Source organism: Phacochoerus africanus, chromosome 4 (assembly GCF_016906955.1).
Source record: "Phacochoerus africanus isolate WHEZ1 chromosome 4, ROS_Pafr_v1, whole genome shotgun sequence".
Lineage (NCBI taxonomy): Eukaryota > Metazoa > Chordata > Mammalia > Artiodactyla > Suidae > Phacochoerus > Phacochoerus africanus.
In genome coordinates, this window is record NC_062547.1 from 70,879,330 (window position 1) to 70,906,059 (window position 26,730).

The following is a 26,730-nucleotide window of genomic DNA, read 5'->3' on the forward strand; positions in this document are numbered from 1 at the left end:
GTTTGGTTAAGGGGGAGTCTAGGCATGAAACTGAATTAAGAGACTAAGTCTGGCACTGGCTATTCCCTGCAGAACCTGGGACTGAATGCTACCTCTGACCTCCTTGAGAGTCCTCCTGCAATACATTTCTCTCCTCTCTTGTCTCTTGATTTCAATAATTGTTCCTTCAAGCTTTAGTGGTGTTAGAACTCTGCCTTTACCAGCTACTGGTACAACAACCTTTTATAGTCTTTCTACATCACTCCTACAAAACTCTGTAAGTAGCCCCTTTATGAAAATTCTACTTGAATTGTCCTAGTTTGAGTGTGTCAGTTGTTTCCTGCTTAGGCTGTAAATGATATGCCAACTCACTAAAAGGAGAAGGAAAGCTCCTAACAATAACCCATAAAACACAGAAAGAGAGGGATCTACCAAGTCTCTGACCACATCATCTTCTCACCATACTCAACTTATTCTACTCCATTCACACTGACCTCGGTGGTGTGGGCCTCTGGATGCCAAAACTACTCTTGCTACACAAATTCATGACTCCCTGTCCCAACTCATTAAGGTGTCTAATATTAGAGTGCCCCTTAACTAAGAGGCTTTTCATTCCTATTCTACATAAAATAGCAAGACCTCAATTCCCATTAACTATCTTATACTGCTTTACTTTTCTACATTACACTAATGACATTATTTTCTTGATTTTTTTCTACAAGGAAAAATCAACAGGATTAAGTAATGGCAAAATCTGAGTTTCATTCATTGTTATAGACACCAGTCTCAAACAGGAGTTGGCATAGAGAAAATACTCAATAAATAGGCTACTGGTTAATAGCATATACTATGTGGATTCAAATCTGGCCTCTACCATTCACTAGTGAGTGAACTCTGGCAAGTAATATAAGTGTACCATGCCAATTTTCTCATCTGCAAAATGGGATAATAATAGTACACCTTTCTCAAGCTTATAATGAATACTCAATAAGTTAATGTCCATCAGGCATTTAGAAGAGTGCCTGGTTTGGGGGAAGGGCTATATAAGTGTTTGATCATTTACTATTCCACTAAAATACTTTGCAATGAAAAAACACAGTTCCTACATAAGAACAAATCACAAAGTAATACCTAACCATGTACTTATTTATATTACATAAAAATACATAAAGAAAAAAGTAACAGAATTACCAAAATGAATTTTTTAATCCATATCCATGATGGAAGACTTTAATACACATCTATCACTAAAAAAGCTTGAAAGAAAAAGAACTTGAATGTACATACTATATCTGAAAACACAACTGGCTTGAGTTAATGGGAATATATTCTATATCCAAAAATTAGAGAATACATGTTGTTTTTCAAAGAAAACTGGAGCATTTATAAAAGCTGACCAACAAATAATATTACATTCAGCTGGACATCAACATAAAAGCAACTCAAAAACAACCTCCCCCCAAATCACTTGGGTTTCAACTAGTTAGCAATTACTTCTAATCATGTAAGAAGTCTAGGAATAAGCAGTCCATAGCTGACAGAGCCAATCAGAGGCTCCTTGGGAGCCCAAACCATGGTTAACTTTTGCCACACTGTGGTTTTTATCATGATCAAAATATAGCTCTTCCAAATCTAGGCCTTGAGTCTACTTTCAAGAAAAAGAATAGGTAGGATTAATAGAACATGGGTGAGGCAGACAAACTGCAAAATGTTCCCCCTAGTGACTCTAACAATTTCTTATGGTCAGCACAGTGGGACAATGCCTCTCTGGGCTACTGTGATGCCTCACAGATTGACTATTTCCAATACTACTCATCAACAACTTGAAAAAAATCTTTTTCTTCTTTAATAAATAGGGGAAATTGGACTACGGTCTAATTTTTACTATGATAAACTAAATCACTCAGGAGATATTCAGAAATGCCTTTATGAATATGCAATATACTAATATTTTAGATTAAATGACATGTATTACATACAAAGCTATAGAATATAATTTAGGGTTTATTTCAGGGTATAGCTAGAGACATGTTTATACCTAAACAAAAAGACTGAAAATTAAGACTGATGCTTCAATCTAAGATGAGACACTGATAAAAGTAATCCCACACTCAACATGTATACTTTTCATTCCCAGTTTAAATTATTCTGTGGCCACTCAGAGAAGAGCTAAGGCAATCTCATGTTGAGTACCTTCCTAATGTTCCCCTCCAATGTGACTTCTCAAGTCAACAAAACAAGAATCACCAAGAGATTTTCCAAAATTAATCCACTTCCAGGTTTTGCTGCTCCACGAATTTCACATTTTTCCTAAGTTAAGAAGTATCATTAAAAGTACTCCCTCATTCTTTATACTCACAAATTTCTCTGCAGTGAGTTTTCAGTTTGAAGAATGTAAAAAAAATGGAAGCTTTCCAATACTGATGACATTCAATGGGACTTGTTCTCAAGAATAAATCCTCCTATCTCTTAAAAGTTGAGAGAACACTGAAGGCTTTCCCATAGTAACTACACTCAATATCTCTTCATCTTCTGCTCAATAATATAAATGCTTTTGCTATAAGGTTTTCCACATTCCTTAGGTAAGTGCTCCTCTGTAGTGTTTTCTCATGTGTGTTCTAAGTGAAAAGTGAAGACTTTTACTTTCTAATGATATTCACAGGATTTTCCCTAGTATGAATTGTCACATGACTCCCTAGATGTAGTCCTCAGATTTATTGCCAATACATAATATTTTCTGCACATGAGGGTGAAATTTGAGCTGAAAGCTTATCACAAAGATTAGACTCATGGGGTTTCTCTCACGAGAGAATTAACACAAGAGTTATTGAATGTTCCTTTATACTGAACAGATTCAAAGAATGAGGGTGGTTCTCCTGAAGGTCTTTCCCTCATTGATTTCATAACAAGCTTCTCAGATGGTTCCCCAAAATTTCTGTCCCCTGGTACTCATATTTTGTGTGGTCTCTTCCCACACTGCGTCAGGACTGGTCTGTGTCAAATACGGAAATGATATGTCCTTCTAAGGCTAGGTCACAAAAGACAATGCATCTTTATATCAAATGCTCTGGGAGGAAACTGCTTCTACATCATAAAGATACTTAGCCCTGTGGAGAGTCCTACATGGTAAAAAAAAAAAAAAATGAAGATTCCTCGCCAGCAACCTGCAATAACTTGCCAGACATGTGAGTGACCCATTTTGGAAGTGGACTGTTCAGCAGTAAAGACACAGATGACTGTAGCAGCCATTGACATCTTGACTAGAACTTCAAAAGAAATACTGAGTCAGAACTACACAGCTAAGCTGTTCCGAATTCCTGACCTATAGATAATCAATGTTTGTTGTTTAAAGCCACTATGTTTAGAAGGAAAATGTGTTATACAGCAATAGATAACGTATACATCTAGTGTGAGTTATCACAAGTTGTCTGAGAGATATGAAATCAATGAATGCATTTCTAGTTATTGTAGTCATATCCACCTATTATGGATTCTCTTGTGCACAGAAAGGTAAGAGTTAGTGGTGAAAGATTTTCCACAATGATTACATTCATAGGGTTTTTCTCCAGTGTGAGTTCTTACATGTTTCTTAACAGCTGAGAGATTATTAAAAGCTTTCCCACAGTTACTGCATTCATAGGGTTTCTCACCAGTATGAATTCTCTTGTGCACAGTAAGAGAAAAGCTACTGCTGAAGGATTTTCCACACTGATTACACTCATAAGGTTTTTCTCCAGTATGAGTTCTCATATGCTGGGTCAGATAGGAGCTCTTCCTAAAGGTTTTCCCACAATCATTGCATTCATAAGGTTTCTCTCCTGTATGAATACTATTGTGCCCAGTAAGGGAGGACCTGGTGCTGAAGGCTTTGCCACACTGATTACATTCATGATGATTCTCCCGTGTATGAATTCTCTTGTGGCTTTTGAGGTTACAACTAGTGCGGAAAACATGAAAGCACTGGTTACATTCATAGGGTTTTTCTCCAGTGTGAATTCTTACATGCAGTCTAAGGGATGAAGGATCGTTGAAGGCTTTCCCACAGTCATTGCATTCATAGGGTTTCTCCCCATTATGTATTCTCTTATGAATAGTAAGATAAGATCTACTGCTGAAGGATTTGCCACATTGATTACAGTCATAGGGTTTTTCTCCAGTATGAATTCTTTTGTGCTGAGTAAGATTAGATTTTGTGCTGAAGACTTTAAAACACTGATTACATTCATTGAGTTTCACTCCAAGATGACTTCTCTCCTGTTAAAAGATGAATGAAAACTTATAATTTATATTATTTTTCAATATTCAATGCTGTCATACAAATCCTCGTTCAGGAATTCTGTTACATGACTATTTTACATGCTCATTATATGGCTTTTTCCCAGTTTGAGCTCTTAGAAGTTAAAAAGGATATTCATTTCCACAAGTTTTTATCATATTCACAAAGCATTTTCTGATAAATTTAAGAACATTTTATATTTTAATAGTCAATATTTTAGTCACATTTAAGGAAACATTTACTTATGGAAATTCTCAGCGAAGAAACACTTTTGGCGCTAACTTATAGTTTTCTCCAAATTCTCAACTGGTTTACAGTATCTCTCCTGAGATACCATCATCTCATGTACAAACATTTCCTTTTAATGACTCTCCTATTTATTTCATGGCTTTTTTAACTTATGGAATCCTCCTACTGTGAAAAAACAGAATTATCACCAGTGTTAGTCTTACCGCTTGTACACCATTAGAATGTTCTTTTCTAAAAACATGCTTCTTAGGAGTTAAGTATTTGGCTTTAAGTACAGTCTCCAAATCTGAAACAAATTGAAGAGAAATTTAAGCTGATGGAGAAAAGAAATACTAAAGTGCACACATGAGTAAAGGCAGACTCTCAGGGATTAGGATTTTTGAGGAGGTTTGCAATGAAAGGAATATGAGTATGCAAATTATAGACATTAAAAAAAGGACTCTAAAAGGATTAAGATTGATCTGAGATTTACAAAAGAAGGAATCATCTGGAAGGCAAAGCAGGAAGAACTTAGACAAAGGGCTCATATGAGACCTAAAGAAGGAAAAGAGACGTGTCTTTTTTTTCCACTCTCTGAATCCAAAGTAAAGTATGAGATGTTGAACAGAAAGTTACAAAGTAAAGAAAGAGGGTGCATGAGGAAACTCATCATACCAAATGTTCTTAGTCATCTCAGTCAGAAAAAAGGGCATTTTACAAAGTTCCCTGATTAGCATTTTCTAATACTCCTATGCCCTGAATTGCTGGCCAGAGCTCTTCCTCAAAAAGACTATTTCTCATATCCACCTAGTGCTCACCTGGACAGCTGCCTGGAAGAATTCCTCTCTCCTCTGTCATCACCTTGTCTTCTTGCTCCAACTGGGAGATCAGACTGGGTTTATCAATATGATACCCTATTTGTAGAGAAAAGACATAGAGTTGTAGGGGACTGGGCAGGTGACAAGTAACTCCATGAAAATGAAGCCAACAATTCTTAAGATGGGCAAGTGTGACTTTTTGGAGCAATAGAACAATTATGCCTAAATTCTAATGAACTCAGTAACTCTCGGGAAACAAAAATACAAGCAAACTCTTTCAATATCCAGGGTTTTGGGACACACAGAGTCCCAAAGTCCATATTCACTTCAAAAACTATAAAGCTTTTAAATATGAGGAATGTAAAGTCAGTATAAGAAATAAATCTTCAGTTCACAGGGATGGCATTAAACAGAAAGTTCTATGAGCAAGGGGACCATGTCTGTCTCTTTTATCACTATACTCCGACACCCCAGAAACAGAATCAGGAACAGAGAGACATGATTAAGAAAGACTTGTGAGAAGTGAGGACAATGAAAATCATGGAATATGGAACTTCCATAGTCCCTCCCTCTGCAAAAAACTGAAAAAAACTCATGAAAACCATCAGAATCAACTTTATTAGAACTCTGAAAACTTACCAAAAGTTTATAGCAAGCAAAAAAATGCTTAATCAAGGACAAAAAACAGCTGACATTTTAACTAATCCTTGCCTCATTCTCTACTCTTTTCTTTGCCTGTGACCTTGAAGATGACTCCTAGTACTAAAAGAAGTAAGACAGACCCTATTCTCAACAAACTGAATTTTGACTTTTCTGGTGGCTCCCTGAAAGACTGGCTCAAAGAGCTTGCCTTTACTTCTCTGACCCCAAACTCTTCAAGGGCTAAGATGGTTAGCCAGTGGACATATGCTGAAAACACTAAAAGGCAATATACTAGCCACCACTGCCTAAGGCAAGCGGAAACAGTAGAAAAAAGACAGAACAAGAAGTATGGACAAAAAGTATAGAATATGATGCCTTGTGGGAATTTCTGAAAAATCTCTTTCTTATTCCTTTGAATCTAGAAGGCCATGTGCATACCCAGGCTTGGGCACATGCTCAGAAAAGATATGAGAGGACTCGCCTTTGATGGACCTTCAGGCTCTGTACAAGGAGGAAGTGAAAACTTAGGCAAAGTTGTACTGCCTGATTTTGAAGGTATGCCCCTGTATAGAGATTGGAAGGTTTCGATTTTTGTTCCACTGTTCAAGGACATTTGATAAATCACTAGCTAACCACTAAGCTTAACAAACAGAGTCTTCAGTGGCCACATACAACAATACTGACATTACAAAAATGAGTTCAGAAAAGATCATTAAACATACATACTATATCAACAAGAATAAGAAACAATGACAGCAAACTCTAGGGATGGGGAAAAATTTGATTCCAGAATTACTATGTTACAGTATTTCAAATGTTTAATTTTTAACAACGGAAAATTATAAGGCAGACAAATAAAGGTATGGCCTGTTACCAAAAAAAAAAAAAAAATTAGTAAAAACTGTCCTTAAGGAAGCCCAAACATTGGACTTAATAGCCCAAAACTTTAAATCAACTATTATAAAAATACTCAAAGATTTAAAGGAAATCAGCTGCAAAGAAACCATAACAAATCCTGATCAAATAGAAAATGTATTAAAGAGCCAGAAATCATAAAAAGAAACAAAGCAGAAATTATGGAGTCGAAAAGTACAATAACCAAAATGAAAAATTCAGGAGAGGAGTTTAGCAACAGATTTGACAAGAAGAATCACTAACCACCAAGACAGGACAATTTATATCACTCTGAAAAACAGAAAGAAAAAAAGAATAAACAAAATATGACCAGAGCTGAAAAGACCTATGGGATATAATTAAAAACATACTAACATACAAATTATAGGAATCCATTAAAAGAAGAAAAGGAGCAGAAAGAATATCTAAAGCTATAATGGGTAAAAACTTCTCGGAGTTCCCGTGGTGGCGCAGTGGTTAACGAATCCGACTAGGAACCATGAAGTTGCGGGTTCGGTCTCTGCCCCTGCTCAGTGGGTTAATGATCCGGTGTTGCCATGAGCTGTGGTGTAGGTTGCAGACATGGCTCGGATCCCGTGTTGCTGTGGCTCTGGCGTAGGCCAGTGGCTACAGCTCCGATTGGACCCCTAGCCTGGGAACCTCCATATGCCCCGGGAGCAGCCCAAGAAATGCCAAAAAAGACAAAAAAAAAAAAAAAAAAAACTTCTCTAGGAGTTCATTGTAGCAGAAATGAATCTGACTAGCATCCGTAAGGATGTGGTGTTGCCGTGAGCTGTGGTGTAGGTCGCAGATGGGGCTCGGATCTGGCATTTCTGTGGCTGTGGCATAGGCCAGCAGCTACAGCTCCAATTCGACCCCTAGCCTGGGTACCTCCATATGCCGTGGGTGCTGCCCTACAAAGAAAAAAAAAAATTCTTCAAATTTGATGAAAGACATAAATGTATACAGCCAAGAAGCTTAACAAACCCAAAAGAAGATAAATTCAAAGTCAGAATCCATTCCAAAACACATTATAATCAAACTGTGGAAAAACGAAGAGTAGATCCTGAAAGCAGGCACAGAGAGGTTATTCATCATCTACACAGGATTATCAGTAAGAATAAACAGACAGTTTTTGAATTAGAAACCACAGAAGCAACAAGATAGTGGGGAATGAATTCTTCATATTGCTTTAAGGGGGAAAAAAAATTACCTAAAATTCTGTATCTGGCAAAACCGTCCTTTAAAAATAAAGACATTCCGGAGTTCCCGTGGTGACGCAGTGGTTTAACGAATCCGACTAGGAACCATGAGGTTGCGGGTTCAGTCCCTGCCCTTGCTCAGTGGGTTAATGATCCGGCGTTGCCATGAGCTGTGGTGTAGGTTGCAGATGCGGCTCGGATACTGCGTAGGCCGGAGGCTACAGCTCCGATTCGACCCTAGCCTGGGAACCTCCATATGCCGTGAAAGCGGCCCAAGAAATAGCAAAAAGACAAAAAAAAAATAAAAAAATAAAATAAAATAAAAATAAAGACATTCACATGAAAAAATCTGAGTGTTTGTCACTATCTATCCTACCAAAAAAACTAGTAGGTCGCAGATGGGGCTCGGATCTGGCATTTCTGTGGCTGTGGCATAGGCCAGCAGCTACAGCTCCAATTCGACCCCTAGCCTGGGTACCTCCATATGCCGTGGGTGCTGCCCTACAAAGAAAAAAAAAAATTCTTCAAATTTGATGAAAGACATAAATGTATACAGCCAAGAAGCTTAACAAACCCAAAAGAAGATAAATTCAAAGTCAGAATCCATTCCAAAACACATTATAATCAAACTGTGGAAAAACGAAGAGTATCCTGAAAGCAGCAACAGAGAGGTTATTCATCATCTACACAGGATTATCAGTAAGAATAACAGACAGTTTTGAATTAGAAACCACAGAAGCAACAAGATAGTGGGATGAATTATTCATATTGCTTTAAGGGGGAAAAAAAATTACCTAAAAATTCTGTATCTGGCAAAACCGTCCTTTAAAAATAAAGACATTCCGGAGTTCCCGTGGTGACGCAGTGGTTAACGAATCCGACTAGGAACCATGAGGTTGCGGGTTCAGTCCCTGCCCTTGCTCAGTGGGTTAATGATCCGGCGTTGCCATGAGCTGTGGTGTAGGTTGCAGATGCGGCTCGGATACTGCGTAGGCCGGAGGCTACAGCTCCGATTCGACCCCTAGCCTGGGAACCTCCATATGCCGTGAAAGCGGCCCAAGAAATAGCAAAAAGACAAAAAAAAAATAAAATAAAATAAAATAAAATAAAAATAAAGACATTCACATGAACAAAATCTGAGTGTTTGTCACTATCTATCCTACCAAAAAAACTAGTAGGAAACTTTCAAGCTTAAAGAATAGGCAATAAATATTTACTCAAATCCACACAAGAATATAAAGAACATCAATAAAGAAAAATGCATTATTAAAGAAAGAAGTCAATAATAATTGCTTATTTTTTGTTTATAGCCCCTGTATTTTTGGCTGTGACTCTTCTTTTTTCTAATATGATTTAAAAGAGAAATGCCTAAACCAAAAATTAAAAATTCTTGTTAATGGAACACAATGTATAAAGTTACAATGTATTAAAAGAAGCAGCATAAGGAAGGGTGCAACTAGCTATACACTATATATACTGAAACAAAGTTGCTATTAAATCAAAATAGACTATTTAAAATTAAAATGATAATTGCAATCACTCAGGCAACCACTAAGAAAATAACTAAAAAACATAAATAGAAATAAGAAGGGAATCAAAATAGTGCACTAGAAAATACATAACACAAAAGTAAAGAATGATGGAGAAATTGAGGAATAAAAATGACATAAGACATGTAGAAAACAAATAGCAAAATGACACAAATAAGTCCCTCTTTATCAGTAATTTCATTAAACGTAAATGGATGAGTATGTCCAATTAAAAGGAAGATTTTGGCAGAATGGATAGAAAATAATTCAATTATTATGCTATCTATAAGAGACACTTTATTTCCAAAAACACTGATAGGTTGAAAGTCATCATATGCAAGAAGATATTCTATGTAAACCACAGCTAAAAGAGAGTATGCCAATACTAATATCAGGCAAAAAAGACTTTAAGACAAAAATTGTTACAAGACACAAAGAGAGGTATTATATGATGATTAAAAGATCAATTAAGCAAGAAATATAACAAATATAGACATACGTATCTAATAACAAGTCTAAAATATATAAATTCGAAATCGACAGAATTGAGAGAAACAGAGTTTTGCAATAATAGTTGCAGACTTCAATGCCCCACTTTTTACAACCAGTTAAAAGATCAACAAGGAAATAGGACTTAATTCTACAAACTTACTAGATATAACAGAAACAAAACACTTCACCCAGACCTAGACATTTCTTCAAAGAAGACATACAAATGGCCAATAGGCACATGAAAAGCTGCTCATCATCACTAATTATTACAGACATGCAAATCAAAACTACAATGAGGCACCACCTCACACCAGTCAGAATGGCCAAGATTATATATGTCTACAAATAATAAATATTGGAGACGGTGTGGAGCAAAGGGAACCCTACTACACTGTTGGTGGAAAAGTAAACTGGGGGTACAACCACTATGGAAAACAAAAAACTAAAAATGGAATCACCATATGATCCAGCAATCCCACTCCTGGGTATACACCCAAACAAAACTATAATTCAAAAAGATAATGCACATCTAGGTTCACAGCAGCACTGTTTATAATAGCCAAGGCATGGAAACAACCTAAATGTCTATCACCCAATGAATGGATAAAGCAGATGTGGTGTTGTGTATTTATGTGTGTATACACACACAAGCACAATGGAATATTACTCAGCCATAAGAAAGAATGAAATAATGCCATTTACAGCAACATGGATGGACTTAGAGATTATCATACTAAGCAAAGTAAGTCAGAAAGAGAAAGACAGAGTTCCTGTTGTGGCGCAGTGCAAACAAATCCGACTAGGAACCATGAGGTTGCAGGTTCAATCCCTGACCTCACTCAGTGGGTTAAGGATCCAGCAGTGAGCTGTGGTGTAGGTCACAGACACAGCTTGGATCTGGCGTTGCTGTGGCTTTGGTGTAGGCCAGCAGCTGTAGCTTCAATTAGACCCCTAGCCTGGGAACCTCCATATGCTGTGAGTGCAGCTCTGAAAAAAAAAAAAAAAGACAAATACTATATGATACCACTTATATGTGTAATCTAAAGTAGGACACAGGAGATCCTGTCATGGCTCAGTGGTTAATGAATCCGACTAGGAACCATGAGGTTGCAGGTTAGATCCCTGGCCTCGCTCAGTGGGTTAAGGATCCAGCATTGCCATGAGCTGTGGTATAGGCCAGCAGCTACGGCTCCAATGAGACCCCTAGCCTGGGAACCCCCACATGCCGTGGGTGTGGCCCTAAAAGCAAAATTTTTTTTTAAATTAAAAACTAAAAAAATAAAAAATAATAAAATAGTACACAGAAGAGCATAATTACAAAACAGAAACAAACTGGCAGACATAGAGAACAGACTTTCGGTCGCCAAGGGGGAAGGAAGGTTGAAGAGGGATGGATTGGGAGTTTGGGATTAGCAGATGCAAACTTGTATATATAGGATGGAAAAACAACAAGGTCCTTTTGTATAGCATAGGGAACTATATTCAACAACCTGTGATAAACCATAATGGAAAAGAATATGAAAAAGCATATACCTATCTGTACAACTGAGTCGCTTTGGTATACAGCAGAAACTAACACATTGTAAATCAACTATAATAAAATTAAAAACAAAAACATGGGAGCGAGTGGGATGGAATGGGAGTCTGGGGTTAGTATATGCAAACGTTTGCATTTGGAGTGGATAAGCAATGAGATCCTGCTGTATAGCACAGGGAACCATATCTAATCACTTGTAATGGAACCCGATGGAGAATAATGTGAAGCAAAGAATGTATATAAATGTATAACTGGGTCACTTGGTTGTACAGCAGGAATTGACAGAACACTGTAAATCAACTATAATTTAAAAAAAAAAAAAAAACTTCACCCAACAACAGAGTATACATTTATCTCAAGTGCATGTGAAACATGCTCTAGAATAGAACATATGTTAGGCCACAAAATGAGTCTAAATAAATTTAAAAACAATAAAATCATACAAAGTATCCACTCTGGCTATAATAGAATCAAATTAAAAATAAGTAACAGAGGATATATGTTGGAAAATTTAATATTGTTAAGATGACAACACTAACCAAAATGATCTACAGATTCAATAAAACCACTATCAAACTTCTAAAGGCTTTTTTTTTTAATAAATGGGCAAGCTGATGCTAAATAGACAAAGCAGTCTTGAAAAAGAACTAAATAGGAGGATTCACACTTACTGACACCAAAACTTACTTCAAAGCAATAGTAACTGAAATAATATGGTTCTTGCACAAGGATAGACATAGATCAATGGAAAGTAATTGATAGTAAATACACTCACATTTATGGTCAAATAATTTTTGACAATTCTGCCAAAACAATCCAATGGGGGAAAGAACAGTCTTTGCTACAAAGGTGCTGGGACAACCAGATAAATACATGTAAAAGAATGAAGTTGACAATTTCTCCAAGCCATATGAAAAATTAACTCAAAATAGATAAAAGGTTTAATTGAAGAGATAAAATTAGAAAATCCTTAGAGGAAAATGTAGAGGTGAATTTTCAGGACCTTGGATTTGGCAATAACCAGGTATGACACCAAAAGTACAAGGAAAAAAAAGAAGAAAGTATATAAATTGGGCTTCATCAAAATTAAAACTTTTGTGTATCAAAGGACACTATCAAGAAAATGAAGATACCACAGAATGGAAGAAATCATTTGCAAATACGGTCTAATATTCAGAATATAATAAACCTCTACCACCCAAGAATAAAGATAACCCGGAGTTCCCATCATGGCGCAGCGGAGACTAATCCGATTAGGAACCATGAGGTTGCAGGTTTGATCCCTGGCCTCATTCAGTGGGTTAAGGATCTGGTGTTGCCATCAGCTATGGTGTAGGTCACAGACATGGTTTGGATCCCGTGTTGTTGTGGCACAGACTGGCAGCTGTAGCTCTGATTCAATCCCTAGCCTGGAAACTTCCATATGTCACAGGCATGGCCCTAAAAAGCAAAAGAAAACAACAACAACAACAACAACAACAACTAGGCTAAGAACTTGAATAGACATTTCTTCAAAAACTATATACAGTTAACCAATTACATGAAAAAATACTCAGTATTGTTAGTAATTACAGAGATGAAAATCAAAACAATAGGAAGATAACCAGTTCATACCCAAGAGGATAGCTATAATCAAAAAAGCAAATGTCTGGAAAGATATGGAGAAATGAGAATGCTCATACATTAGTGCAGCTGCTGTAAAAACAGGTTGGCAGTTCCTCAAAAAGCTAAATATAGTAATATATGACTCAGCATTCCACTCCTAGAGAACTGAAAATCAGTGTTTAAACAAAAACTCATATGAATATTCATAACAGCATTATTTACAAAAGCCAGTAAGTAGAAACCACCCAAATGTTTATAAACCAACAAAAGGATAAACAAACTGTGTATATTCAGAAAATGGAAATTATTCATTGGAATATATTCCTTATTAAAAAGGAATAAAGAACCAATGCAAGCTACAACATACCTAAACTTTTAAAAATTAAGTTGACTAAAAGAAACCAGATATAAAACATGACACATTTTATAATTCCATTGATATGAAATATTCTGAATGGTCAAACCCACAGAGACAGAAAGCAAATTAGTGGTTGCCAACAGTGGAGCGTGGGGAAGGTAACGGGTACCCACCACTTAATGGGTACAGGTTTCTTTTAGGGGTGATGAGAATATTCTGAAATTAGACAGGCTTTGAACTGAAAGCCGCTGAATAGTATACTCATTGTATAAAATGACTAAAATGGTGAATTTTAGGTTATCTGAATGATAGATATCTCAATCTTAAAAGTCTTATTACCTGAGTCATTAAATAAATGCAGGAGTGATGTCAAGCTTACCAAGCGATGCCAGGTTCCTACAGTTCTCCAGCGTCACATCTCTGTACAGTGTTCGTTGCAAAGGGTCTAGCAGTGCCCACTCTTCCCGGGTGAACTCCACCGTCACATCCTCAAAAGTCACCAAGTCCTAAGTCATCACAAAGATCATGGCTTAGCTAAGAACCACTCCCAGCAAAGTTGATAGGAAAAGAGCCAAAAACAAGAGGAGTAGGAAAATGGAACCCAAAGCAGAAGATGTACAGGAAGGGTTCTGAGCTCTGCTCTCAACTGCTTCCAGGCTCAGCCCTGAACACTCATCTCTTGTTACTTATGTCCACCCCCAATGTTAAATGCACCTCTAACACCACACAGGTGATTTTCTTTCCCAGTGAGACTATGAAATCCTGCAATCAAACTCCCCTCAACCTTAAAGGTTGAGCATAGGCCTGGGACATTGCAGAAATCAAAGAAATACTTGGTCAATGTATGACTGATGCCCTAGTGGGCATCATCAATTGTTTGAGTTTAGGACACAGTCATGTCTTTCACTAGCTTCCCCTTAAATGTCTCAGCAGAACATGATGTAGACAGTGACCATAGAGGAAGCTCTGCATTGTAGGAAATGCTGACATGTGCTGACATTGTTTGGGTTGCCCCAAACCCTCCATCAGATGCCTGAAGATCTGATTTGGCTCTGATGCTCCAGGTCATTGAAGGATAATAGGTCCAACTTTTGGTCAAAGGAAATGATGATTTGGAAAAAGAATGTCTAGAGTTTTCCGTCATGGCTCAGCAGAAACGAATCTGACTAGGAACCATGAGGTCGCAGGTTCGATCCCTGGCCTCGCTCAGTGGGTTAAGGATCCAGCATTGCCATGAGCTGTGGTATAGGTCACAGAGGCGGCTCAGATCTGGCATTGCTGTGGCTGTGGTGTAGGCCAGCAGCTGTAGTTGCGATAAGACCCCTAGCCTGGGAATCTCTATATGCCGCGGGTGTGGCCCTAAAAAGACAAAAGACAAAAAAAAAGAATATCTGACTCACTTGTAACCAGCTTGTCAGGAAGCCGTTGGCCAACCCTTCCTCCTCTGTGCATCCTTTTTGATGAGAGATTGGGTACAAGGAAGACTGAGCTGGAGAAGAAGAAATGTCACAAGAATCCAGGCTTGTCTCCTGTTCTCACACTCCCAAATCTGAAGGCTTGCACGTGCACACACACACACACACACGCAAACCGGTCTATTCCCACACAGCACATACCCACACCCATACACTCACACCCAGTTTCCACAGGGAACTGTTTTCTCATCCAGGACCAGAAAACAGGGTCAAGGGTCTTACTGCATTGGAGGAAAAGATTACTATATCCATTTTGCAGATAAAGAAATTGAAGTCTCAAAGGACACCACTGTCATTTTTTGCAAGTTTATAGAAAGAATTAGAGATATAATGCCAAAGCTCCCACACATTCACCACACAGGGGACATCTCCACAGATACTCAAACCAGCTAAGTCCCAAATCCCAAGAACCACAGAGTCAGATACTAGAGACCTCGGTGCTCCTGGGGCAACACTCCCGCCTAACCTGCTCAGCCCCCTCTCCCTGCTCTGTGGTGCAGGGGCCTTTAATGCTTAGACTCTGAGGGCTGACCCCAACACTCACCACAAGTAGGGGACAGAACCATGGTTGCCATCCTGTGGTGACTCTGATGGTAAGTTTTAGTGAACAACAGGGCAGTGGAAGGGCCAGGACACTCCTCCTCTTCTCCCCACAATGCACTCAGTCAGGGCTCTGGAATAAATAAGAAAGCACAAAGAATTTGCCAACAGGCATCCCTCTCTAGGCTACTGAGGATGAATCTTTCAGAGCCTATCTACTACATCCTCCTTCAAAATGCAATGTATTTGAATAGTTCTTTACCTTGCTTAGCAGGGATGAACTCAGGACCACGTGATGCCAAGATGTGTCGGCCTCTGCCCATAGTGGTGGATACTGCTCCACCCCCCTTAACACCTCACCTTCACGGAGTCTCAGGGCACTTTCTTCCCATCCACGTGGTTGTCACAAACACATTCCCTGTTATAATCCCTTATTCACTGGAGACTCTGGCCCCTGACTCCCAATATTCTTACAACCTCCCCTCCCGTCTCACCCAGACAACATTAGAACCCCTGAGGGTGACCCTCACAGTATTACAAGTCTGTTCCCACTCTGCCTGGGCCACATGCTTCCTGGGCACCACCCTAAACTCTGTCAACACCTGACACAATTCTACTCTCAAGAACAACAGTTCAGAAATTTCTCTCTATAAAGCCAATCTCCTAAACCTCAACCTTGTTCACCCATTTTTTTTTCTTTCATTATATGTGTTCTTCTCCCATGCAAAGGACTCAGCCCACTCTCTCTGTAACTCTCTTGCCAGAGCCACCTTCTCTCCTCATCTCATACTTAGCCAGCTTAGATCTCACTGACCTTCAATGTGACAAATTTCCTTACCTCTACCTCCTACCTTCACTCTGGCCCAGCAGAACTCCAAACAGGCATGATACAATCATCTGCCTGCTCCATGGAAACATCTGGGCAAACCAGCCTACAGAAGAGCTGCCATATTGCCACCTCTAGAAAAACACAGTCACCAACATGAAAAGAGCACTTGACCCTGCAAGACAATCCTATAAGTCAATGTAGCTTCGTACTCATGAACCCTTCTCATATCTCTTTAAATCTCACACAGCCTCACCTTTTCCCTCTATGGAAACCAGCATTCTGAATAGCCTGAAGGATCCAAGCTTTCTGGTATTCACAGCCACAATGAATCAGAGCTGACCTGTTGTCCCAACAGTGAACTGCGAAGGTAACTTCCAGAGCTATGTCTCTACAAGGCACTGCAGCTTCTGCTTGGTCTTTTGGACTGCCTGCTCTAAGGGATGGCAACTGCCATGTCACAAAGACACTCAAAAGCAGCCCTGTGGAGAGACCTACTTGGACAGGAACTGTTCCCTCTAACAGTTTGCACTAATGTACCAGCATGTGAGTGAACCTCCTTGCAAATGAAGCCTTCAGCACCAGTCGAGCCTTCAGATGACTGCAGCCCCCAGCTAATGTCCTCCTGCAACCTCACAAAAGTCCCAAGTCAAAACCTTCCAGCTAGGCCGCTAGAACCATGAAAACCATGTGAGATGACAAATGATCAGTTTTAGTCACTAAGGTTAGGAGTGATTTGTCATGTAGCAATAGATAACAAAGATGCCACAATTTTCAGCAGACAGCCCCACATCCTACTTCTCAAAGTCATCTTCACTAAAACTACATTCTGCACCACAGAGTCCTCCCTCTTCCTTGTTATAAACCAGAACCTGCTTCTCTGTTAAGACCAGGCTCTGCAGCTCTGTTCTGTGTTTCAACTTACCTGCCTTTTTAGGAGCTGTACACCATCAATTATCTCCCCCTTCCTTTCAAGCTCTCCCACTCTTTCAGACTCCCTCACACCATTTAAACCCAATGGTGTGTTTCTGGAAGTGAGATAAATCTATCCTAAGCACACAATGTTCTTTCTAGTTACCACCCAGTCTCTCTCTCTCATCACAGCCAGTTGTTGGGGTTTTTTTTTTTTTTTCTTTCACTCTCTGTCTCATTTCCTCATGTCCCACTTACTCCTACACAGTTTAATTTTGTTTCCACCATTATCAATTCAATCACTAAAATCACCACTGATTAACAGAACAAATATGCAGCCTGCAACTACACTGATACCATTTCTTAGCTGTCAACAAAGACTCAAAAACTCAGAGGACCACATTTTTCACTGGCAAGGCTGTAGAGAAAAGCACTCTTCTACACTGTTGGGGTACAACTCTTAGGGAAGGAAAATTGTCAGACTCAAGCAAAATGCCAAAATTTACCATTTCCCTTTCACTCAAAGTACAAGGAATCTATACGAAAGATACTCAAATACTAAAAGACATTGGTGAGATTATTCATTGCGGCATTACTTATAATACCAAAGGACCAGAAACACAACTGGCCATCAACAGGAAACTGGTTCAATACTACAGAATTTCCACCTAATGAAGAAACATGAAGCCCAAAAAAAAAAACCAAAAAAACAAAACACAGAGGATCTCTAGGTATTGATGGAGAGTCTGATTCCCCATAACTTTAAGTGAAAAACAAAAACAACAACAAAAATCAAGGTACAAAGCACTGTATATAGAATGTTTTCTTGTTATAAGAAGGAAATGTCTCCTTTCCCTGGAGTTACAGAATAAAATCTAACTCCATAAAACCAGCTTCTTATTTTTTGGCTGCCCCAAAGCATGCACAAGTTCCTGGGTCAGGGATTGAACCCATGCCACACAGTGACCCAAGCTGCTGCAGTGACAACCCTGGACACATAACCTGCTGTGCCACAAAAGAACTTCAAAAACAGCTTCTCAAGGTCTTTCTATGTGTGCTTCCTACACCCCAAAAATAAAAGCAATAAAGTGATTTGTGCAGAGAGGGGAATACTGGACACTATGAATGAATGTCAGGCGAAAAATTGTTGCAGGGATTCTTTGACTCCTGGGCCTGGTATGGAGACAGATGAATACCTATGTCCCAAATTTCTCCATGTTCTATGCCTCGGAATCTGCAAATATGTGACCTTACATGCAAAAGGGATTTTGCAGATGTGATCACAGTGAGGATCTGAAAATGGGGAAATTATCCTGGATTACACATGCTGATCCACTGAAATCACAAGGGCCCTTCCTTATATGAGGGAGGCAGGAAGGTCAGGGTCAGAGAAGGAGATGTGAGGATGGAAGCAGAGGTAAGAGAGAGAGAGATTTAAAGATGCTCTGACTGGCTTTAAAGATGGAGGAAGGAGCCACAAATCGAGGAATACAGGTGGTCTCTACATAATGAAAAAGGCAAGGAAATAGATTCTTTCCCTGAGCCCCCAAAGAAAGGCAGCCCTGCCAACCCATTTAGGACTTTTGACCTCCAGAATGACCAGAAAATAAATTTGTGTTACTGTAAGCCACTAAGTTTACGTCATTTGTTACAGCAGCCACAGAAAACTAGGATAGCCTCTCATAACAAACCTTCCCCAAGGTCTTGGTCTGAGTCCAGCAGACCCAGACAATTGCTGCGGAACTTCCCCACTCTTCAGGTGGAAGAAGTCTATATTCTTCCCACCAGGAGTCAAATTCACATTTAGAAACAGTAACAGGCATGAGATGTGAAGTGAGAGGAGGGCTGGAATCCAGCCACCTCCAAAGCCCCAAGAAGAGGGCAAGCTGAGAAGGTGCCTGGGACAGGCCCAGAGTACCCTGTCAAGGTCTTTGGCAGCTGAAGTCTACTATTAGGGGAAGAGGGGGTCACTGTTCAGTTTACAGATTCAGTTACTCCTGTACCCAGATACATGTTGGTGTTGATAGAGGGTCAGAGGATGGGCTACTCTATACCAGTATTGCTCAGCACAGTTTCTGGGTACTGATGGAGAGTCTTATCTATGTTCTATATTTCTCCTATTCATCATGGCAGTCCACATTTTCTATTTCATCAGAGATAATGAAACAAATAGAAAATGATGAAATAGAAAAGCTGAACAGACTAATCAGTAGCAAAGAGACTGAATCAATAATCAAAACCTCCAAACAAATGAAAGTCCAGGACCAAGCAGCTTCACAGATAAATTCTATCAAACATTCAAAGAACTCATACTAATCCTTTCCAAACACTTATAAAAAACAGAAGAGGGAGGAATTCTTCCAAAGTTTACAAGAAAAGTATTACCTTGATACTGAAAACCAGAAAAGAATGCCACAAAAAAAAGTTACAGGTCAACATCCCTGATGAACACAGATGCAAAAATCTACAACGAAATACTAGCAAACCAAATTCAACAATAAATTAAAACGACCATACACCATGATCAAGTGGGGTTTATTCCTGGGATGCAAGGATGGTTCATCATCTGCAAATCAGTCAACATGATACACCACATAATGATATGAAGGATAAAAATCATATGGTCGATCATCTCAATACATGCAGAAAAGCATTTGACAAAAATCAACATCCATTTATGATTTTTAAAAATCTCTACAAAGCAGGTATAGAGGAAACATACCTCAACAGAATAAAGGCCACACTCAATGGTGAAAAGCTGAAAGCTTTTCTTCTAAGATCAAGAACAATAAAGGAATGCATACACTCTCGCTTTTATTCAACACAGTATTGTAAGTCTTAGCCAGAGCAATTAGACAAGAAAAAGAAATGAAAGGCATATAAATTGGAAAGGAAAAAGTAAAACTTTGTCATTGTTAGCAGATGGCATGATTTCACATACAGAAAACACTAAAGACTTCATCGAGGAGTTCCTGTTGTGGCTCAGCAGGTTAAGAACCCAACTAGTATCCATGAGGACACAGGTTCAATTCCCGGCCTTGCTCAGACGATTAAGGATCTGGCATTGCCACAAGCTGTGGTGTAGGTCACAGAGGCGGCTCAGATCTGGAGTTGCTATAGTTATGGTATAGGCTTCAGTTGCAGCTCCAACTCAACCCCTAGCCTGGGAACCTCCATATGCCGTGGGAGTGGCCCAAAGAAATAGCAAAAAAAAAAAAAAAAAAAAAAGACAAAAAAAAATTAAGAAAGTAAACCAATTAACAACTGCATCAAAAAGAATAAAATACCCAGGAGTAAATTTAACCAAAGCTACAAGAAAACTATAAGACATTAATGAAAGAAACTGAAGAAGACACAAATAAATGGAAAGATATTCTGTGCTCATGGATAGGGAGAATTAGTAATGTTACAATGTTCATACCACCTAAAGCAATACAGATTGAGTGCTAACTCTATCAAAATTCCAATGGTATTTTTCACAGAAATAGCACAAACAATCCTAAAATTTCTATGAAACTGAAAAAACAATCTTGAGAATGAACAAAGCTATAGGCATCACACTCCCTGGTTTTTAACTATATTACAAAGCTACAGTAACTAAAACAGTATGGTATTAGCATAAAAATAGACACAAAGAGCCCAAGAATAAACCCACTCATATATGGCTAATTAATTTATGACAAAAGAGCCAAGAATATACAATGAGAAAAGGGCAGTCTCTTCAAAGAATGTTGTTATGGAAACTGGACAGTCAAATGCAAAAGGATAAAACCGGACCACTATCTTACACCACACACAAAAATTAACTCAGAGTAGATTAAAGACTTGATCATGAAACCTGAAATCATAACATAAATGATAAGCTCCCTAACACAGGTCTTAGGGATTTTTTGAATCTGACACAGAAAGCAAAAGCAACAAAAGCAAAAATAAACAAGTGAGACTCTATAAAACTAAAAGCTTCTGTACAGCAAAGGAAACCATTGGCAAAATGAAAAGGCAAACTACTGAATAGGAGAAAATGATTATAAATCAAGTATCTGACAAGGGGCTAATACTCAAAATATACAAAGAATTCATACAACTCAATATCAAAAAAAAATCAAAATTAAAAATGGACAAAATATCTGAATAGACATTTTTCAAAGGATGACACATACAGATAACCAATAGGTAAATGAAAAGATGCTCAACATCATTAATCATCAGGGAAATGCAAATACAAAACTGTGAGATATGCCCTCAAATCTGTGATAATGGCCACTATCAAAAAGGCAAGAAATAACAAGTGTTGGTGAGGATGTAGAGAAAAGAGAACCATTGTGAACTGTTAGCAGGAATGTAAATTGGTGCGCACACTCTGGAAAACAGTATGGATGTTTCTCAAAAAATCAAAATAGACCTAACATATGATCCAGCAATTCTTATTCTGGGTATTTATCAGAAGAAAACAAAAATACCATTCAAACAGACACACACACACACACATAAACATATCCATATTCACTGCAGCATTATTTACAATACCAGGACACAGAAACAACCTTAAGTTCTAGCAATGAATGAATGGGTAAGAAATTGTGGTATACACACAATGGAAAATTATTCAGCCATAAGATAGAATGAAATCTTGTCTTTTGCATATATACATTCTTTTTTCTCATATAAAGTGTTCCATCATGTATGTGTAACTGGGTCACCATGCTGTACAGTAGAAAAAATATGTAAAAAAAATTTTTAAATACTTAAGTGAATTTAAACAAAAGAGAAATAAACACCAAGAGGAAAATAACAAAAAAAAAAAAAAAGAAAAATCTTATCTTCCGCTACAACCTGAATGGACTCTAAGGGCATTATGCGAAGTGAAATAAGTCAGACAGACAAAGATCTATGATCTCCCTTATACACAGATGCTAAGCAATAACAACAACAACAAAAATAAGCTCACAAAGATAAAGAACAGATTGGCAGTTGCAGAGGTGGAGGCTTGGAATAGAAGAAATAAGTGAACTAGTTTTTTTGTTGTTGTTTTTTGGGTTTTTTCTTAATTTTAAAGAAAAGTTTTTAAAAAAATTTTAAATAAAGAAATGTTCTATACTACTCTGTCCAACATGGCAGCTACTAGTCACATATGGCTACTTGAAATAAGGCCAATAGGACTGGGAAAAGGAATTTTTAACCGCATTTTTTATTGGTTTAACTGCAATAGCCACATGTGGGTAGTTGCTAATGTGGTAGAGAGTCCAGCCATAGACAACAGGTCTGACTTCTAGCATGTGCAGAAGGGGCCCTGTGAGAGGCAAAGTAGGATGAAAAAGATGCCTAGGTGAAGCGAATGCCTGCAGGTTTGCAGAACCAGCAGCTAAGAACACAGTAAGAGTTCTGTGCCAACTGACAAATGCACATATGAAAGGAAACATCATTACATTCTCTCAGTTCTAAACTCCTAGGTCTCTTTTTTCTACTTCTTTCCAACTCTACAGCCATTATTCAGGCTTAGGGAACAATCAATTCATTCCTTAAACTTCCCAACACTCTTTTTTCATTTTTAATCCTTAGGTCCATTTTAACTCACGTGCATAATAGGCCAATCATCCTTCTGCTCACATTTCTTCAGGGTCTTCCCACTGGTCTTAGAACAGAGTCCAAAGTAATGCCTGATCTGGTCCTACCTGCCTACCTTTTTGGTTTGGCTGACACCCCTCTCCCTTGGTTGGCTTGGCTCAGCCACTCCTGTCTTATCAGGCCATGGAGGACACCAGGCTTTCTGCTTCAAAGGTTGTCCACATACAGTTCCCTCTGCCTGAAATGTTCTGTTGAACCCTATGACTCACTAAATCCAGTCCCAACTTTAGCTCTTTTATTCAGTTCTTCTCAGGAGGGCTTCCCTGTTCCCTCAGGTTAAGCCCTCTTGTGCCAACTCCCCCATCACTCTTGTCACTGATTGTTTAAAATCCAAATTTCCTATTAGAATATAAATTCCACAGAGGCAGGACAAACTCCCTTTGGTTCTCCAGGGTCCCTATGCATCTGGCTCACAGCCTAGCTCATAAAAGATGATGAACCATCCTGGTTTGCCTAGAAACCTAGTACTAGTTTAAACCTTTAATGTCCTGTGCCATGGCAAACCACTCAGTCCTGAATAAAGTAGGATGATGGATCACCACATATTGTGCAAAGAATGTCTACTGCATGACAATCAAACATTCCATTTAAAAATGTTATAGGAAAGATAGAATTAAAAAGGCATACACGCAATTAATAAAACCCAACAAATACAAAATTACTCAATATGATTCTCTGCAATATAAATCCTGACTGTTATTTCAGAAAAGTTTAAAGAAACAAAGTAAATTCTTATTAGAAGGCAAGGTGTAGAGGACAATCTTTTTGGAAACTACTACCCTACCCTTCAATCTACAAGTTGTTGCTTAGTATTCCTCCAAGGGATTTTAAATCTCATTAAGAAAAAAACAAAGGAGCTCCCCTCTTGGCTCAGTGGTTAACGAATCCAACTAGGAACCATGAGGTTTTGGGTTCGATCCCTGGTGTTGCTCAGTGGGTTAAGGATCTGGCGTTGCCGTGAGCTGTGGTATAAGTCGAAGATTGGCGGTGCCGTGAGCTGTGGTGTAGGTTGCAGACATGGCTCGGATCTGGCTCGGATCTACGCTGTGGCTCTGGCATAGGCTGGCATAGGCCGGTAGTTGTAGCTCTGATCGGACCCCTAGCCCGGGAACCTCCCTATGCCACGGGTGCGGCCCTAGAAAATACAGACACACACACACACACAAAAAGAAACAAAACCAAACAGAAAACACTTGCTCAAAATACATCTGGTCAATTTAATTTTAAATTTTTGTTGCAGGAGTTCCCGTGATGGCTCAGTGGTTAACGAACCCGACTAGTATCCATGAGGACTCAGGTTTGATCCCTGGCCTCGCTCAGCGGGTTAAGGATCCGTCATTCCCATGAGCTGTGGTGTACGTCGCAGATTCAGCTCGGATTCCCCCATTGCTATGGCTGTGGTGTACGCTGGCAGCTACAGCTCTGATTCGACCCCTAGCCTGGGAACCTCCATATGCTGCAGGTGTGGCCCTAAACAAACAAAAGACAAAAAAAAAAAATTCTGTTGCAAATATAAATAAGTTCAAGTTATTTTTTCCCTCAGTACCCCATATTTTGAATCTTTGTGGAGGATTTAAAGGAGTTTTTGAATTCAAATGGTAACAGTCCTGAGAAATGTTGCTGAGTAGTTCTGCTAGTCTTCAGTGGGATGGCTTATACTATTACACGCACACATAATAAGTTTACACTTATATATAAAATCCTACAATTTTTAGTACTATGGAATGCAAATAAATCTCTATTTCCATTACACTTACAGTTGTTTACATGTTTAATGTGTATTTACCTGCACATAACTGTATTTACTTAATTTTTTACACACACATAACCACACACCTTACTATCTTTTCCTTGAATATAATCCATCAAATATAAATAAATGTTTTTAAGATACTCTCCCTCTCAGGGACTCCTTGTGTTTACAATCTGAGCCCACAGTAGGGCCTATTAGCACTTCTGCACAGCTGAGGCTGCTGGAATCTGTTGCTACAAGTTCCACATGATACTCACCTGGTCATACAGAAATCCACAGATCAGTGAGGACAGGTGAAGCTTGAGGCTAGTTTCAACTCAAGCATGAACAGAGACGTTTTACTTGTCTGTGGGGGGAAAAAAAAGAAACGGGACAAAAATTCTTTTTGAGGCCCTTTATAAGAAGCCTGTATTATAGGGTGTAATACAGTTGCTGGATGGAAAGGCCATACCAATCACTTTTCCTTTTTGGATTTACTGTACTTATGTAACGTGTAACTGTTGGCTATGACTGGTTTTCCTGATCCCTATCCAGCCATCTGCTCCTCAAGTGTAAGAAAGCTTCATGTGCTGTGCATTTGCCTTGCTCAACCCATTTGGCTAGATAGAAATTTTTTGGTGACTCTAGGCACTTCTAACATGGCTTGTCACTCAGGGGCGCTAAAAGTGACTCAACTAACCTTTTAAGTTCATTCAGGGCTTTGAAGATTTCTAAGACCCTAGAGCGGGGTTTCCAAACCTCGGCACTATTTATAATGCTTTGTCATGGGGGCTGTTCAGTGCATTGTAGGATGTGCAGCAGGACCCCGGCCTACACCCACTCATGACAGTAGCAGCCCCTCCCATTTATAACAACCAAAACAATGCTTCCAGACGTGATTAATAAAAATCCCCTAGGGGAGCAAAAATCACATTCGGGAAAGATGTTGAGGAGGATGGACGGAAGAATTCTCTGAGGGGGTGACAGCGGCGCCCAGAGCTAGGAGGAAACGGAAGCTACGGGCTGACCAGAGGGAACCTGAGGCCCCACGGGTGGAAACGCGGCTCTCGGGAAAGAGAGGAACGCCAGAGCCCGTGACTGGGGTGCCCCAGGCCTATGCCCTTCCCTAAACTCTTACGGTAGCCTCAGGCCTGCCCGCCGCGCACAGACTACTGCCCCTCTCATAGGTCGAACATACCACATGAATCCTGATCCCCGCGGAGAAGACAGTACACAGCACGCAGCGAACCACCCCGCAACTCCTTCCTCACCAACACCCCGCGCTTCCGCTTCCGGTCTCGGGCAGGCAGCCAAAAGCTCGAGTTTCCGGTGTCTAGCCGCCCCCAAGCGGGGTACACTGAGGGGCTGCGGTTTGAGGTTGCAGGAGGGGCGGCGGCCTCGCACCCTAGCCTCAGAAGAAGGGCTCTCGCTTGCATAGTCGTGGGCGGTGGGCTGGGTCAGCACCAGGGCCTGAGATCCGTTTTAAGGGGAGGGCTGTGGGCGTGTACCAGCTTGTGGGCGGAACCAAGCCTGGAGGGCAGGGTTGTGGGCGGACACCCATTTCGGAACCGGACTGAGGGCGGCACCGGATCTTGCGGGCGGTTACTAGTCTCCTAGCCTGAAGGTAGGTGGAGACCAATTCCGAGGGCCGGTATAAGGCGGGGTTGGGGCTGGGTTGGCCGTGCAGGAGTGTGGGAGAAAAACAGCCCCTTGAAGGCGGGACTTTCCTTGGATTCCCCAGGCTGTACAAATATATGAACGCTGAAACAACTTTTCTTCAATCCTTCCTACTTGCGGAGCCTCACACAGTGCGGTAAAACAACATGCGCATATTCAGGATTTTTACTTTTGTGCTTGAGTGCAGTTCTTAATTTTTTTAATTGGATCATATATTCACATTTCTCTTTGACTTGCTGTCCCAAGCCAGTTAGGGAATCTAACGGTATTAATATTGGGGGCGGGGGAAGAGCTAGGTCATAGAAACATACGGGAAATCTTCTAACAGTGGTACTATTCTCACTCCCATATCTCCCAGTCCTTTTTATCTGGAGATAAACATC

The 26,730-nt window shown here is 39.5% G+C and overlaps 1 protein-coding gene across 1 annotated transcript; it reads right to left on the reverse strand.

The window, feature by feature from the left end:
* Positions 1–1,175: 1,175 nt before the first annotated feature.
* Positions 1,176–26,166, reverse strand: ZNF558 (zinc finger protein 558). The gene is made up of 8 exons (XM_047777243.1): positions 25,869–26,166; positions 24,949–25,037; positions 15,580–15,708; positions 14,961–15,049; positions 13,940–14,066; positions 5,302–5,397; positions 4,708–4,790; positions 1,176–4,233 (listed from the first exon to the last, which is right to left on the reverse strand). Exons 3-8 carry the CDS (start codon positions 15,608–15,610, stop codon positions 3,451–3,453), a joined length of 1,209 nt encoding a protein of 402 aa, XP_047633199.1. The 5' UTR covers positions 15,611–15,708; positions 24,949–25,037; positions 25,869–26,166; the 3' UTR covers positions 1,176–3,450.
* Positions 26,167–26,730: the final 564 nt, after the last annotated feature.

Excerpts from the sequence above, each read along its gene's own strand:
- ZNF558 (XM_047777243.1), bottom strand. The coding sequence starts at position 15,610 with ATGGCAACCATGGTTCTGTCCCCTACTTGTG. Across the intron at positions 14,067-14,960 it reads TCCTGACAAGCTGGTTACAA|GACTTGGTGACTTTTGAGGA; the intron begins GTGAGTCAGATA and ends GTGATGACTTAG. Across the intron at positions 4,791-5,301 it reads TCTTCCAGGCAGCTGTCCAG|ATTTGGAGACTGTACTTAAA; the intron begins GTGAGCACTAGG and ends AATTTGTTTCAG.